The sequence below is a fragment of the Lepidothrix coronata genome, unplaced genomic scaffold (genome assembly GCF_001604755.1).
Source record: "Lepidothrix coronata isolate B3197 unplaced genomic scaffold, Lepidothrix_coronata-1.0 Scaffold279, whole genome shotgun sequence".
Taxonomy (NCBI): domain Eukaryota; kingdom Metazoa; phylum Chordata; class Aves; order Passeriformes; family Pipridae; genus Lepidothrix; species Lepidothrix coronata.
In genome coordinates, this window is record NW_016690459.1 from 1 (window position 1) to 11,488 (window position 11,488).

Genomic DNA, 11,488 nt, shown 5'->3' on the forward strand with positions numbered 1-11,488 from the left:
GGATGGAAGGTGTCCTGGAGCATGGAAGGTGTCCTGGAGCATGGAAGGTGTCCTGGAGCATGGAAGGTGTCCTGGAGCATGGAAGGTGTCCTGGAGCATGGAAGGTGTTCTGGAGCATGACAGCACTGGCAGTTGGATGTATCTCCATTCACAAGCAGTTCTTGGGTTCAGTCCATGTCTGCTGTGGTAAACTGGGGCTCCTGACGTGCCACAGATAAGGAACTGGCCCTTGCCAACGCCTCCTGGGCTTTTTATCTCCCTCTGAGTTTTTATTCCTGCCACCCTCCCCAAACCTCCTTTGCTATTGGTTTGAGGTTACTGGAACATTTTTATAGGAAAAAGAACATATCAGTGTGTTTGTGCCTGATGTAGTCGAGTGCACGATGTCTTCCAACTACCTCAACTTCCGAAACAGCGTTCCCTGGCTGATCCTTCTGCTGGAAGTTCTTTTCCTCACCCGCTCTTACTTTCTTGTCTTAGAACATGATGGTGTGTACTGGCTGTACAGCTCCTACCCAGGTAAGACTGTCAGACTTGCTGGGAAAGGAAGGATAATCCCTGCTCCTGTTGTGCCGAGCAGCAGAGATGGGATTCAGTGAGGAGCAGAGTGTTTTTACTGCCCTTTAGACACCCCACCTTGCCTGGTGTGGTGGGAATTTATTTATATCAAAGCAGTGGCAGTGAACCAAGACACAGGTGATGCTAAATTGCATTTTTGGTCTGTTTTCTGCTGCCTGTTTGGGGCAATCTTGGCTCCATGGAGGTGACTCTGCTCCGTGTTGAGTCCCTGCCGGGTCGTGGTGTTCCAGAACAGGGAACTCAGGAGGCACCACTTTCCATTTGAATGCTTGGTGTAAATAAATGAAGTTAATACAGTGGAATGAAGGCTTTAAACACAGTCTGGAGGTGTGTTTTGTGCCTTGGAAGTGCTGTTGGGTTGTGCCATGGCCGTGGTGTGTGACAGGTTTATGGTGTTGTGCAAATACGAGCTGATTCCTCGGGACATTCCTGTGTGACCCTCCCTGTTTTGCAGCTGGAAAAATGGGACCTACTTCCCCAGCAGTTTGGTGTTTTCCTCTAGGAACCAGCCAGCACAACCATATGAGAATATGACTGTTAGCAGGTCCCAGGGACAATTCCAGGCTTACAGATCCAAGAGCTTCCACCTTGGACAGCCTTTCTGTCCACTTTTATGCAGATTTCCACATGAAACTCTTCCTGCAATTTCTGTTCCTTCTATGAGGGCATCATACAGGTTTCTCTTTGTAACTCTTTTCTTCCCTAATGCCCTCAAGGAATGGATCAGCACTCATTCACAGTAACTCTCCCTGAAAATTTCAACTTAAGCTCTTTAAATTCACCTCAGGAAAACTGATTGTCTGAATTTCCTCGCTAAATGTCCTTCATTTCTCTTGTGCTTTTTGACTCAACCCCCATCCTGTGGCATCCATTCAGAGCACTTTGTAAAAATAAATTCAGGGTCAAGGATATTGGTTTTTTGATTACTTATGGATTGGGAAGAAAGCTCTGGAATTCTCTGCAAATGGCACTTGAATTTTTATCTGGAAGCTTCTTAGTTAATTGTGATTTTTAATATATTTTTTAAAAAACCAGAAATCCAGTCTGCATTAATAATTTCACTGCTCTCTTGGTCTTTTCTGTCATGCAGACTTTCAAGATGTCAACCACATGGTGATTTTTGGATTTGGCTTTTTCCTGATGGTTCTGAGAAGATATGGGTTTAGCAGCACTGGATTCAACCTCCTGATCATTGTACTTGGTGTCCAATGCTCTGTGTTGGTAGAAGATTTATTAGTTTCCTTTTCTCTAGAGGCAAAGGAAGGTATTCTGAAAAGGTAATTAGTTCATGTTAGAACTGGAATCATCCAGAACTGCTGATTGCTCTTTATGAAGGTTAATGCCTTGTTATATGGACCTTTTTGGGAATTAGCATAGTAATATTTGCAGACATTTTAGAAGGCTTTGGGTTTTTAATACATTTTGTTGCATGTCATTCTTTATTGGCCCTGCTGTCATCCTGATATAGAATAATTTTTTTCCTTTTCTTTCTTTTCTTGCAGTATAGCAAAGGCTTTTATAAGTATGACAGCTGTGATTATCTCCACTGGAGCTGTTCTTGGGAAGACTAATCTTGTGCAGTTAATTGTGATGACACCTGTGGAATTAATAGTTTTCTATGTGAGCAGATGGATCAACAGGAGATACCTGGAGGTACTGTAGCATGATTTCCAAATACATGGGAGAAAATTTGACTGGGACCTTGGAATGTTGCCTTTTTTTGCTGGTTTCTTGGTGCTCTGCTGACAGGAACATCGGGGTGTTTTATCTCAGATCGTGGCTGTGTTTTCATTAAAAGATGAAGTCTGACTTTGGGATTATACTTAAGGACATCAAACTCCAAACCCTGCACACTCCATATCTCTGTACCTGTATCTTTGGCCTGGAAGGGTGAGCTGATCTGATGGATTGGGGTGCAGTGCATTTGGCCTTGCCAACACCCAGACCATCCCCCACAGATGAATGAAAGCCCTGACCTGTGCTAAGGCACTAATTGCCCTTAAACTTTACCCTGTGCCAGTTCAGCCTGGCAGATTTCCAGTGGGAATGGTGTCCAGCAGCATCAGGCCTGCAAACATACCCCAAACTCTCTATGTATGGATCATGTGTCTGTGAGCTGCACTGAGTTCAGATAACTCAATCTCACGTAAATAACTCAAGCATAAGCTGAGGGACTGTGAAAATAAGTTGCTTATAGGGAGGTAACATGAACAACTGTATCAGGAACTGCATCAAAGGCTTCCTGTGGCCTTAAATAGACCACAAATTTGAATGTTCTGTTGATACAGATTGGAGATCATCTCAGCCTGATGCATGTGCACCTGTTTGGAGCCTACTTTGGGCTGGCAGTCACCTCCTGTTTCCCTGAGCCCTCCCCAAGGCTGGACAAGAACAGGAGCACCCCAAAGTCAGACTTGTTCTCCATGTTGGGTGAGTCTTTGGCTCCAGCGCCTCAGCTGGAAGAAGAGGTTGCAGCGAGAACATAAGGGAGGTTTTTGGGGTTCTGGGCACAGCAGGCTGAAGGTTTTGAATCCAAAATGCAGGTGTGAGTCAGCCAGGCATAGAAAACTGCTGCTGTGGCTGGTGGTTTCTGACAATGGGCTGGTGACTCTCAGCACGTTCCCTACCAGGCCACTCCTGCAACGGCTGTGGCTCAGTTTGCTTTTGTCACCCTCAGCAGGAAGGCTGTGCCAGGGGAACTGTTCCTTCTCCAGGTGAACCATTCCCTGTCACAGCCCATTTGCCCCCTTTGGGCTTGTCTAGGCACGTTGGTGAGCAGCCTGTGTGCCAAAGCTGAGGTCCTAACGTGTATTTTGGTAGAGCTCCCAGTCCCCAGCTGGGGCCGAGGCCTGGTTGTGTTTGCAAGGTGGTGTGCAGAGATATAAACAGGCAGTCCCTGCCTAGTAACATAAATGAAAAGATAAAAGCCTCATGAAGGGTGGGGAGTGTGATACAGGCAGGCCCACCAGAAAGGATCTGAGTGAGGACAGGCTGAAGGTGTAGGAGGCCCAGCTTTGTCCTTACAGAAGCAATTTGGTTTCTTTATTACCTTGGCTTCTGTTGTGTAACTGCCACCTGCTGAACTAAGATCTTCCTGCAGGGGTCCACAGAGTCTGATTCTTAGTCAGTCTTTGCTCAGTCGAGGCAAAAGAAGTTTAAATGCTGCTCTTTTGTGTTCCTGGAGTTCTTATTTGCTGGAGAATTCAAGATCAGTGTTTTCATCTAACTCGTCAAGACATTGTTAAACCTTCATTATAATTTTAGTGCAGCTTGCTACAACCAAGTGCTTGCTATTTGGAGTAATTATATTGTTATTTCTTGAATAATTCCTGAGGTAACTTGGGTAGAAAGGAGCAACTGAGCAGGCAAATTCCTTGGGAAGAATCATCAAAGAGGTGGAGAGGATTCTGTTCTTATTATTCAGTTCATCCTCATTTCTCTTCAAACCCTGCCAGGAGCAAGACAACCAGCACCAGTCGTACTGGCAGCCAAGGCAAAAGACACACCAAAGTGCACTTGGGGTTTTTTTTACAGTGGTTTGTACCATGGGAGCTGTTTCCCTTCCTCCCTGGCTTTCACTCTCTCACAGCTGGTTTTGAACAGTAATTCCACAGTTCCATGAAAAGGAGCAGAACTTTTGGCTGAGGAGCAGGTGCCTCTCAGGGCTGTCTGCTCTCCTTTCTTTACAGTTTGGGAATTACAGTGAGTGCAAACTGTGGGCACTCCAGATGTGATGTGTTTAGAGCAGGTAATGAGAGTTTCTTGTGTTTGTCTCCAAGGCTGTGTCTTTCTCTGGGTGTTCTGGCCAAGCTTCAATTCTCTGCTCATTCAGTCCAGGATGAAAGCACTCCTCAACACCTACCTCGCCCTTGCAGTGAGTGCTGTAACTGCCTTCCTGTTGTCTGCTCTGACCTCAAAGGATGGCAAATTCAGAATGGTAAGGCACGAGAGAAAATCCCTTCATGGAGAAGATTTTTCTGTTAATCTCAGTAATACACTGATAGTATAATAGCTGTTAACTAAAAACAAGTCCAGGCTTTCAGCCTGACAGTCATCAGAGTAACAGACTGGTTTGGGTTGGAAGAGACTTTAAAGCCCATCTTGTTCCACCCCTGCCATGGGCAGGGACACCTTCCACTAGCCCAGGTTGCTCCAAGCCCCGTCCATCCTGGCCTTGGACACTTCCAGGGATCCAGGGGCAGCCACAGCTTCTCTGGGCAACCTGTGCCAGGGCCTCCCCACCCTCACAGGGAAGGATTTCTTCCTAATATTTAATCTAAACCTCCCCTCTTTCCATTCAAAGCCATTCCCCTTTGTTTTATCACTAAATAAAAAAGTCTTTTAACTCCATGTTCTTATTTTGTTTTACAGACTCATATCCACAGTGCAGCACTGGCTGGTGGGGTCACCATTAGTTTTACAGCAGAGACCATCAGTCATCCTTGGATTGCCATGATTTTGGGGCTGCTTGGCAGTGCCATCACCATATTAGGATCTCACTGTTTACAGGTAGTATTCAAAACCTGAAGTTCTTTTCATATAAGCTGTGTAAACTTCTTTTCCAATGTAGGATATCTCAAGGGAAACCTCTTTTTCAAAGAGATTAAAACTGAGAAACCCGAGGTGCTTTGAGGAGAGTGCAGGGTTGGAACCTGCAGATTCTCTAGGTCTGCAACAGACAATATGCAGTTATCAACAATTAAATCTTTCCTTCTTCCCAGAGATGCTTGAATCCTCCTCTCAAAATTCATGATACTTCTGGAGTTCATTTCACCTTTGGCTTGCCTGCTGTGCTTGGAGGTCTTGCCCAAGTTGTTCTCTTAGTCATAAGAGAATGGACTAATTCATCAAGGTACTTAAATTTTTGTTATTAAATAATAAGCTTAAATGATCATTATTGCAGCTGCCCTGAGAAGAGTTCTCATACCTACAGAGAGCCTGAGTGTCATCACAGATAAATTGTTTTATACCAGATAACCCAAGATAATCCCTGAAGTCCAAAAGGTCAGTAAAAAAGGGCTTTGAGAGTTGAGCAGACTTTGGATCAAAACTTTTGTATCAGTTTTGGGTCCTCTTTTCTGTCTCCCTTTTTATTTGACATTAAATACAGCAGAAATGGGAGATGAAAGCTGGGAATATGCTTCCTTTCAAGACTCATTTTAGCCTTTGTGGTGTTTTGGGGAGCTTTGTGTGCAAAGAGAGGGGAGGCAGAAATCAGAGTGCAGCATGAGGGCCTTGTACTTCTAGTCATGTTCTTACTGAAACAAATTTAATGAAGTTTTAGTACCACAGTGATGGTTTCTAAGGACAAAATATGTCCCCCGAAGTCTGCATTAGTTTTCTGGTAGGATCTCCTAAAACATCCAACTGCAGCTGCAGAGAGATTTGAGAATAACAGAGTTTTGATGAGAGGTTTTGATGTGAAATACTGTTTAGATACAGATTCATTCACAGTCCTGATGCTAAATTCAGCAACTGTAAAAGGTGAAACACTTGTTTTCCTTTTCAGTCTGGGTTATTTGGTCCTTCTTCACATTGGTGCCTTCTGCCAGACCATCAGCCTTGCCTTGATAACAGGTTTTATCACAGGTCAGTATTGAAACACAGGTTCCAGGAATTTCTGCAGTGTTCCCTCAGGGCAAGTTTCTCTGGGTAAGTTATTTGCAAAGCAGCCACAGAAACATGAATGCCAGGGGGTCTTCAGAGCCAGCCTTTTGAAGAAGAGATGTATTGCACATCAATAACCCAGCAGCACCATTCTTTCAGTGCTCAAGTTTATTTTAACCCAGGCTTAACAGCTGCCTTCACATCTCACACAGGAGATGTGTGAAGATGAAAATATTTTTACATTTGGGTATTGTCTTGGTGACAGCAAATGCTATTTAGGGCTTGTCACTTCTTATGCCAGTTGGTGTAAATGTGCAGAGATTCACCAACGTCAGGAGCTGCATCATTCCAGCACCAGGCCTTTGATCAGGAGTGGTTTGGGATCAGCAGGGCTCACGTGGCTCCCACGTGATGTTCTGTTTTGTGACAGCTGCTGCTTTTCTAGAGCTGTTAATTCTGTCTTGAGCAAAACAGAAATGGCTGATGAAAATTGCTGTGAAATACACTCTTAAAATGATTGCTTTGTGATCTAAAACCTTTGCATTGCCTTGAGTGTAATTAAAAAGTTGAGCAGATTTTTATTCAGCTAAAAGAACCAAACATTCAGTGCTTAACCAACTGTTTAAAAATCGAGATATATCCATCTGAAACCCCAAGCTAACAGTGCTGATAAGCCAGATTGCTTTAAATACATTTTTCATGCAAAAAGTTAATATTTTTGTTGTAGTTTTAGAGTTTAGCAGGCTGTTTAATTGGGTTTTACCTAAAGCAATTAATTTTTAATATCAATAAGCCTTGATCCTGGCAAGCTTCTCTCTTTGTATTAAAGGTCAGCTTCAGTCAAGGGGCTCTGCTGAAGCATTTAGTTCTGACTTTGTATTTTGATCTGTGTTACATTTGGATACATGTTACTAAGAAACTTCCAGTTACACAAAATCTTCCCCTTTTCCTGATGTTTATATTTATATTGGATACATCTGCTTTTACAAATAGGTTTTATCTTGAACACCAGACTGCTTAAGATCATCCCTGTATCAAAGTACTTCGAAGACCAGTTTTACTGGGAGGTAAGTTTAAATGTAAAATTGACTGTGTGAGAGTATATTTAGCACCTTGATGAAGAGCTTTGGGTATTTGAATTAAACATATTAAAAAAGGGGATATTCCATTTCACAGCACATTTTGTTTGATGCACAAACACAGGCCTTGGGCACCTTTAGGTGCTCGTTGAGATGCTGTATCTGAATTACAGAACAAAGAAATGGATGAAAATAAGTTTCTAATCAGGTTTTCCACTGGGGTTTTTTGTACAGTGATTTTGTGCATAAAATGTTCTGACACAAGAATGTTTGTCCTCACAGTTTCCCCATTTGGCTGTTGAATTTTGAGTGGAAGATCCCAGCTGACCAAGATAAGATTTTCCTCTTTGTCACTAGAGAAAATGAGTAGCTATGATGGGTTGAAAGAGCACTGAAATACCAGTTCCCAGGCCCACAAAAGCCATCCCCATGGAAACACGAAAAATTAAACTAGTTATTCTCCAAAGATACTGAGTGTAAATTCACAGATGCAAACTTGCATTTAGCTCTTCTGCTTTGTTGGTCTTACCTTAAATAAGATATGTACAAAAAGGTTGACTGCATTCATGGCTGTAATGGCTTATCAATCCAAATGCTTGGAAACTTTAAACTATTTTTAGCTCCCAATTTTAAAAGCCAAAATTATGTATTTCAAAGTGTAATTTTTCAAGGGGCACTTCTTATCTAGAAAAGTACTCAACTATGTGTTTTTAAGCTAAATTGATTCTGTTGAAGGCCTTGTTAAGGAAGGATTTGATGGGTGAGCTGGATCTGGGCCAAACTCTGCATCCTGCCAGACTGAACTCCTTGAGTTCTCTGACTGCTTAAAGACAAATCTGTCATTACTTGGCTCGGGCTATTTGGAAGTTCAGATGGCAAGAGGTTCAATTGTTCTTCCTGTGCACGGTGCCCCTGAAATCAATTTGGTATTTGCTGCCAAATCTAAAATAAGAGCAGACCTCAGGTCAGTGTCTGGGTAGGGACAGCCTGTACCACCACAGGGTCAGCTGCCACCTGAGGGGACTGAGGGAATAATCCTCAGAGCCGCCTGAAACCAATGCCAAGACCCAATTTTGGAAGTGGCTTATTCCAAGACAAGCAGGGGACTCTGGGGCCTAATCACACAGAGGATTCTCTGCAAGTGTACCCTTGTTTATAAGTGGATTGTGATCCTCGGGGTTTGTTCTTTGTCTCAAAAATAGCTGACACAGAAAAAACTCTTTCCAAAATGCTTACCCAATAAAGAAGTGAAAATGTGATTGGTTTTGTTTATTCAGCACACTTGTTAAAAATGAATGAGGAAACCCATGACATTGAGGACCAGGCTGTTCTTTGATGCTCACTGACCTCATTCATTCTTTAGGTGTTGAGCAAAGCAGGTCACTACAGTTACAGAAATGAAACAGGTTCCACGTAATGAAAAAATTACTTGCAGAGGAAGGGCCAGTTTTCTTTGTTTCTAGGTCACAAAGGAGCCAGTGATCTGCTGAGTTAATGAGCTGCCCACAGCTTCCACCAGCCTGGACACACAGAGTGTTACCTCACAGTTAACTCACCACTTACTACGTGAGTAACAGTGGGATCCAGGCCCAGCTTGTGTTCTTCACTTTCTTAACTTCCCAGGAACCAACCAAACATAACTTGTGCAACACAAACTCCTGTTTTCTGTCTTTAAGTGACTAATATTTTATTCCATCTCCCTTACCATGGATCTCCTGAGCAACTGGCCTGGGTGAATGCACAGGAAGGGGCAGACACAGGATCAGAACTCTTCCTATCTGAGAGTACCTTTTTCCAGAGAAAGAATTCCATCTGAAGAGAGAATTCCATCCTTTTCTCTCACAGTGGTTAGAAAATAGCTGAGCACAAGCATTGTGGATGAGCTACTTCCATCTAGAGCCACTATTTAATTTGTGCCTCTCCAGTGTCACCCACAGCAACAGGAAGTTGTTACTTGCCAGAACTTCCTCATTATCACCATAGGATAAATTTAATATTCAGAGAGAGGTAAAAAAAAAAATAAATCCCAAACCAACATAGTTCTGTATTATGCAAGAAAAGCCACACACCAATTACCTTTGAAACTGAAGAAATGGTTATATTGTCCGGATATAGGAAATATTTAATAAATATAGGTTAAAAAGTTGTTTCAAAGCATTTTAGTAAGTTTTTCTTCGTAAATAACGTCATAGAAACAGCTGGTTAAATACATCCATGTTCCATTATCCTGTTTATTTGTAGCAAATGTATCAGAAAAGTGACTCCACCGTTACTTGTAGCAACTTTACATTTGTCAAAAAACATCACGACATTTAAGTGGACGTACAAGAGTAAAAAAACAAAAAAAAAAATCAAAGAGAATAGAGCTGGAATTTTTCGTGCTTTCAGCTTTCCTTGATTTATCTTTTGACATAATGGAAGGTCACGGTTTACAAAATGGTTTTTTTACAAAATTTTGGGAGTGTGCAGTTAAAACCCAGCCTGGCCAGGGCACTTCCAGAGGGGAGTTCACTGCCACAAATCTTCCGTGCGACCAAACTTGAAGACCAGTCCTCTGTTTAAAACAGAATAAAGGGACATAATGAGCGCACAAGGGAGCAAATCAAGCCCCTCTTGTTTTAAAAACATGATTTCAGTGGTATTTGCAAATCCACTTCTTTGTCCTGCGTGAAACCTGTGCAGACAGATCCCAGAGATCTGCTGCCTTCACCAGTTTATTCACACAGGTCTGGTTACAAAACGGGGCTTAAGGAAAAACCAGATTACAGCAAGTTTCAGTTTTTGTCATAAAAACCAAATTAGATAAGAAACAAACAAAGGGAGATAGGCTTACCCAAAAAAGATGAATGCATTCTGGAAAAACACGGCTATTCCTGGGTATACCACTGGTTTTTCTAACAAAAGAAAAAAAAAATCTCTGTAAATTTTTTTGGAAGTGATTTTCAAGCATATCCCCATTTCTGACACCTTTTGCTAATTTAGCATATAGGCTCTGGGAGCAATCTTCACAAACTCAGTAATTTTTGTTCTGGGAATAAGTCCTCACCCAGGGAATTATTCCCATAAAACTGCAGCAGTTTAATTATATTTGTCCAGTTCCCAGTGGAGCAAGACCTGTGTTTCTAGAGGGTAGTCAGAAGTCTGTGACTTAGAAATAGATAAAATCCCTCCCAATGTTAATACAGTGGGATAGTGGTGTGTAGGGAACTAAAATAATTCAAACAGGGAGTGCCTAGAAACTATATAAAAATAAGCTCTGAAATTCAACAGCCATTTAAAATATTTTAAACTTCCAAAAACGGGTCAGGCCTTACCTTTAACAACATAGCCTCCAAAAAGGATCCACATGGAAGCAATGAGAGATCCAAAAGCCATCATAAACCCAATGAACAGCCAGATCCGAGCCCCTGGAACGAGACAAGAGGGATGTCTGTCTGAGGATGGGCATCGTGGCTCTTGTCTCAGGCACACAGAGCACACCCTGGCACAGCTCTCCCAGTTTTTCCAAGGCTCAGTGGATTCCCAGATCCGTACCTGTCTGCCCCAGGCAGCCCTCGCTGTAACTGTCCCCCCGCACCTGCCCGTTGGACACCGCGTTGATCCTGAGGGAGAAAAACGGGAGAAAATGGGATAAATCCCCTCGTTTGAAGCCTTTTATTAGTTGCACAAAGTAAGTTCTAGGAGTGTGTAGCTCCGATCAAGGAATGGCCCTTACATCAGGAATGCAATGGTGGCTATAACCCCACAGGCATGGTAGGAGTGGTTGAAGTCTTCCACTTTAGGGTATTTCACAGCTGCATCTATGATTATCCACCAGCCTGTAAAAAACTAGGGGGAAAAAAAGAAGGAATATGGCTTAAAGTACAGACACAAGCCCTTTTACAATACCTAAGACTGCTCTAGAAATAAAATAACACTAATATATAAAATCATTCTTATGATCTCCAGCAGGGTAAAGTGATGGTGTAAGTACTTTTGCTGTTGGCTTGGGAACAAGGTTGGATGCAAAGCCAAAGATTTCCCTACTCCAGCAGTTACTCCATGAAGCTTAAGAAACACGTGGATACAAGAACCCAGAACAGATTTGGTTCCTAACTTTGCTGCTAGGTACAAGGACAATGTATCCCTGTTCTTCCTTTTCACAGAAGTGTTCAGGCTGGAAAAGCCCTCCACAGTGGTGGAGTCCAACCACTAACACAGCACCACGTTCACCACTGAACCGT

The 11,488-nt window shown here is 42.7% G+C and overlaps 2 protein-coding genes across 2 annotated transcripts; one reads left to right on the top strand and one right to left on the bottom strand.

Annotated features, from left to right (window-relative positions):
• Positions 1 to 57: 57 nt before the first annotated feature.
• LOC108508055 (RH-like protein) lies at positions 58 to 9,411 on the top strand. The gene is made up of 10 exons (XM_017836587.1): positions 58 to 519; positions 1,670 to 1,856; positions 2,082 to 2,232; positions 2,868 to 3,009; positions 4,359 to 4,516; positions 4,951 to 5,088; positions 5,301 to 5,431; positions 6,089 to 6,168; positions 7,180 to 7,253; positions 7,548 to 9,411. The coding sequence occupies exons 1-10, from the start codon at positions 384 to 386 to the stop codon at positions 7,572 to 7,574; spliced, it is 1,224 nt and encodes a 407-aa protein (XP_017692076.1). The 5' UTR covers positions 58 to 383; the 3' UTR covers positions 7,575 to 9,411.
• Positions 9,412 to 9,467: 56 nt separating this feature from the next.
• Positions 9,468 to 11,155, bottom strand: TMEM50A (transmembrane protein 50A). The gene is made up of 5 exons (XM_017836589.1): positions 10,981 to 11,155; positions 10,800 to 10,867; positions 10,580 to 10,672; positions 10,099 to 10,159; positions 9,468 to 9,819 (listed from the first exon to the last, which is right to left on the bottom strand). Coding segments are annotated over exons 1-5 (270 nt in total). The 5' UTR covers positions 10,983 to 11,155; the 3' UTR covers positions 9,468 to 9,773.
• Between the last annotated feature and the right edge of the window lie 333 nt (positions 11,156 to 11,488).

Bases quoted from the DNA above. Each gene is read 5' to 3' on its own strand.
- LOC108508055 (XM_017836587.1), top strand. From the start codon at position 384: ATGTCTTCCAACTACCTCAACTTCCGAAACAGCGTTCCCTGGCTGATC. The intron at 520-1,669 runs GTAAGACTGTCA...TCTGTCATGCAG, and splicing joins GCTGTACAGCTCCTACCCAG to ACTTTCAAGATGTCAACCAC. The intron at 1,857-2,081 runs GTAATTAGTTCA...CTTTTCTTGCAG, and splicing joins AAGGAAGGTATTCTGAAAAG to TATAGCAAAGGCTTTTATAA.
- TMEM50A (XM_017836589.1), bottom strand. The intron at 10,673-10,799 runs GTACGGATCTGG...GTCTCGTTCCAG, and splicing joins GGGCTGCCTGGGGCAGACAG to GGGCTCGGATCTGGCTGTTC. The intron at 10,160-10,579 runs GTAAGGCCTGAC...TTCTTTTGTTAG, and splicing joins TGGAGGCTATGTTGTTAAAG to AAAAACCAGTGGTATACCCA.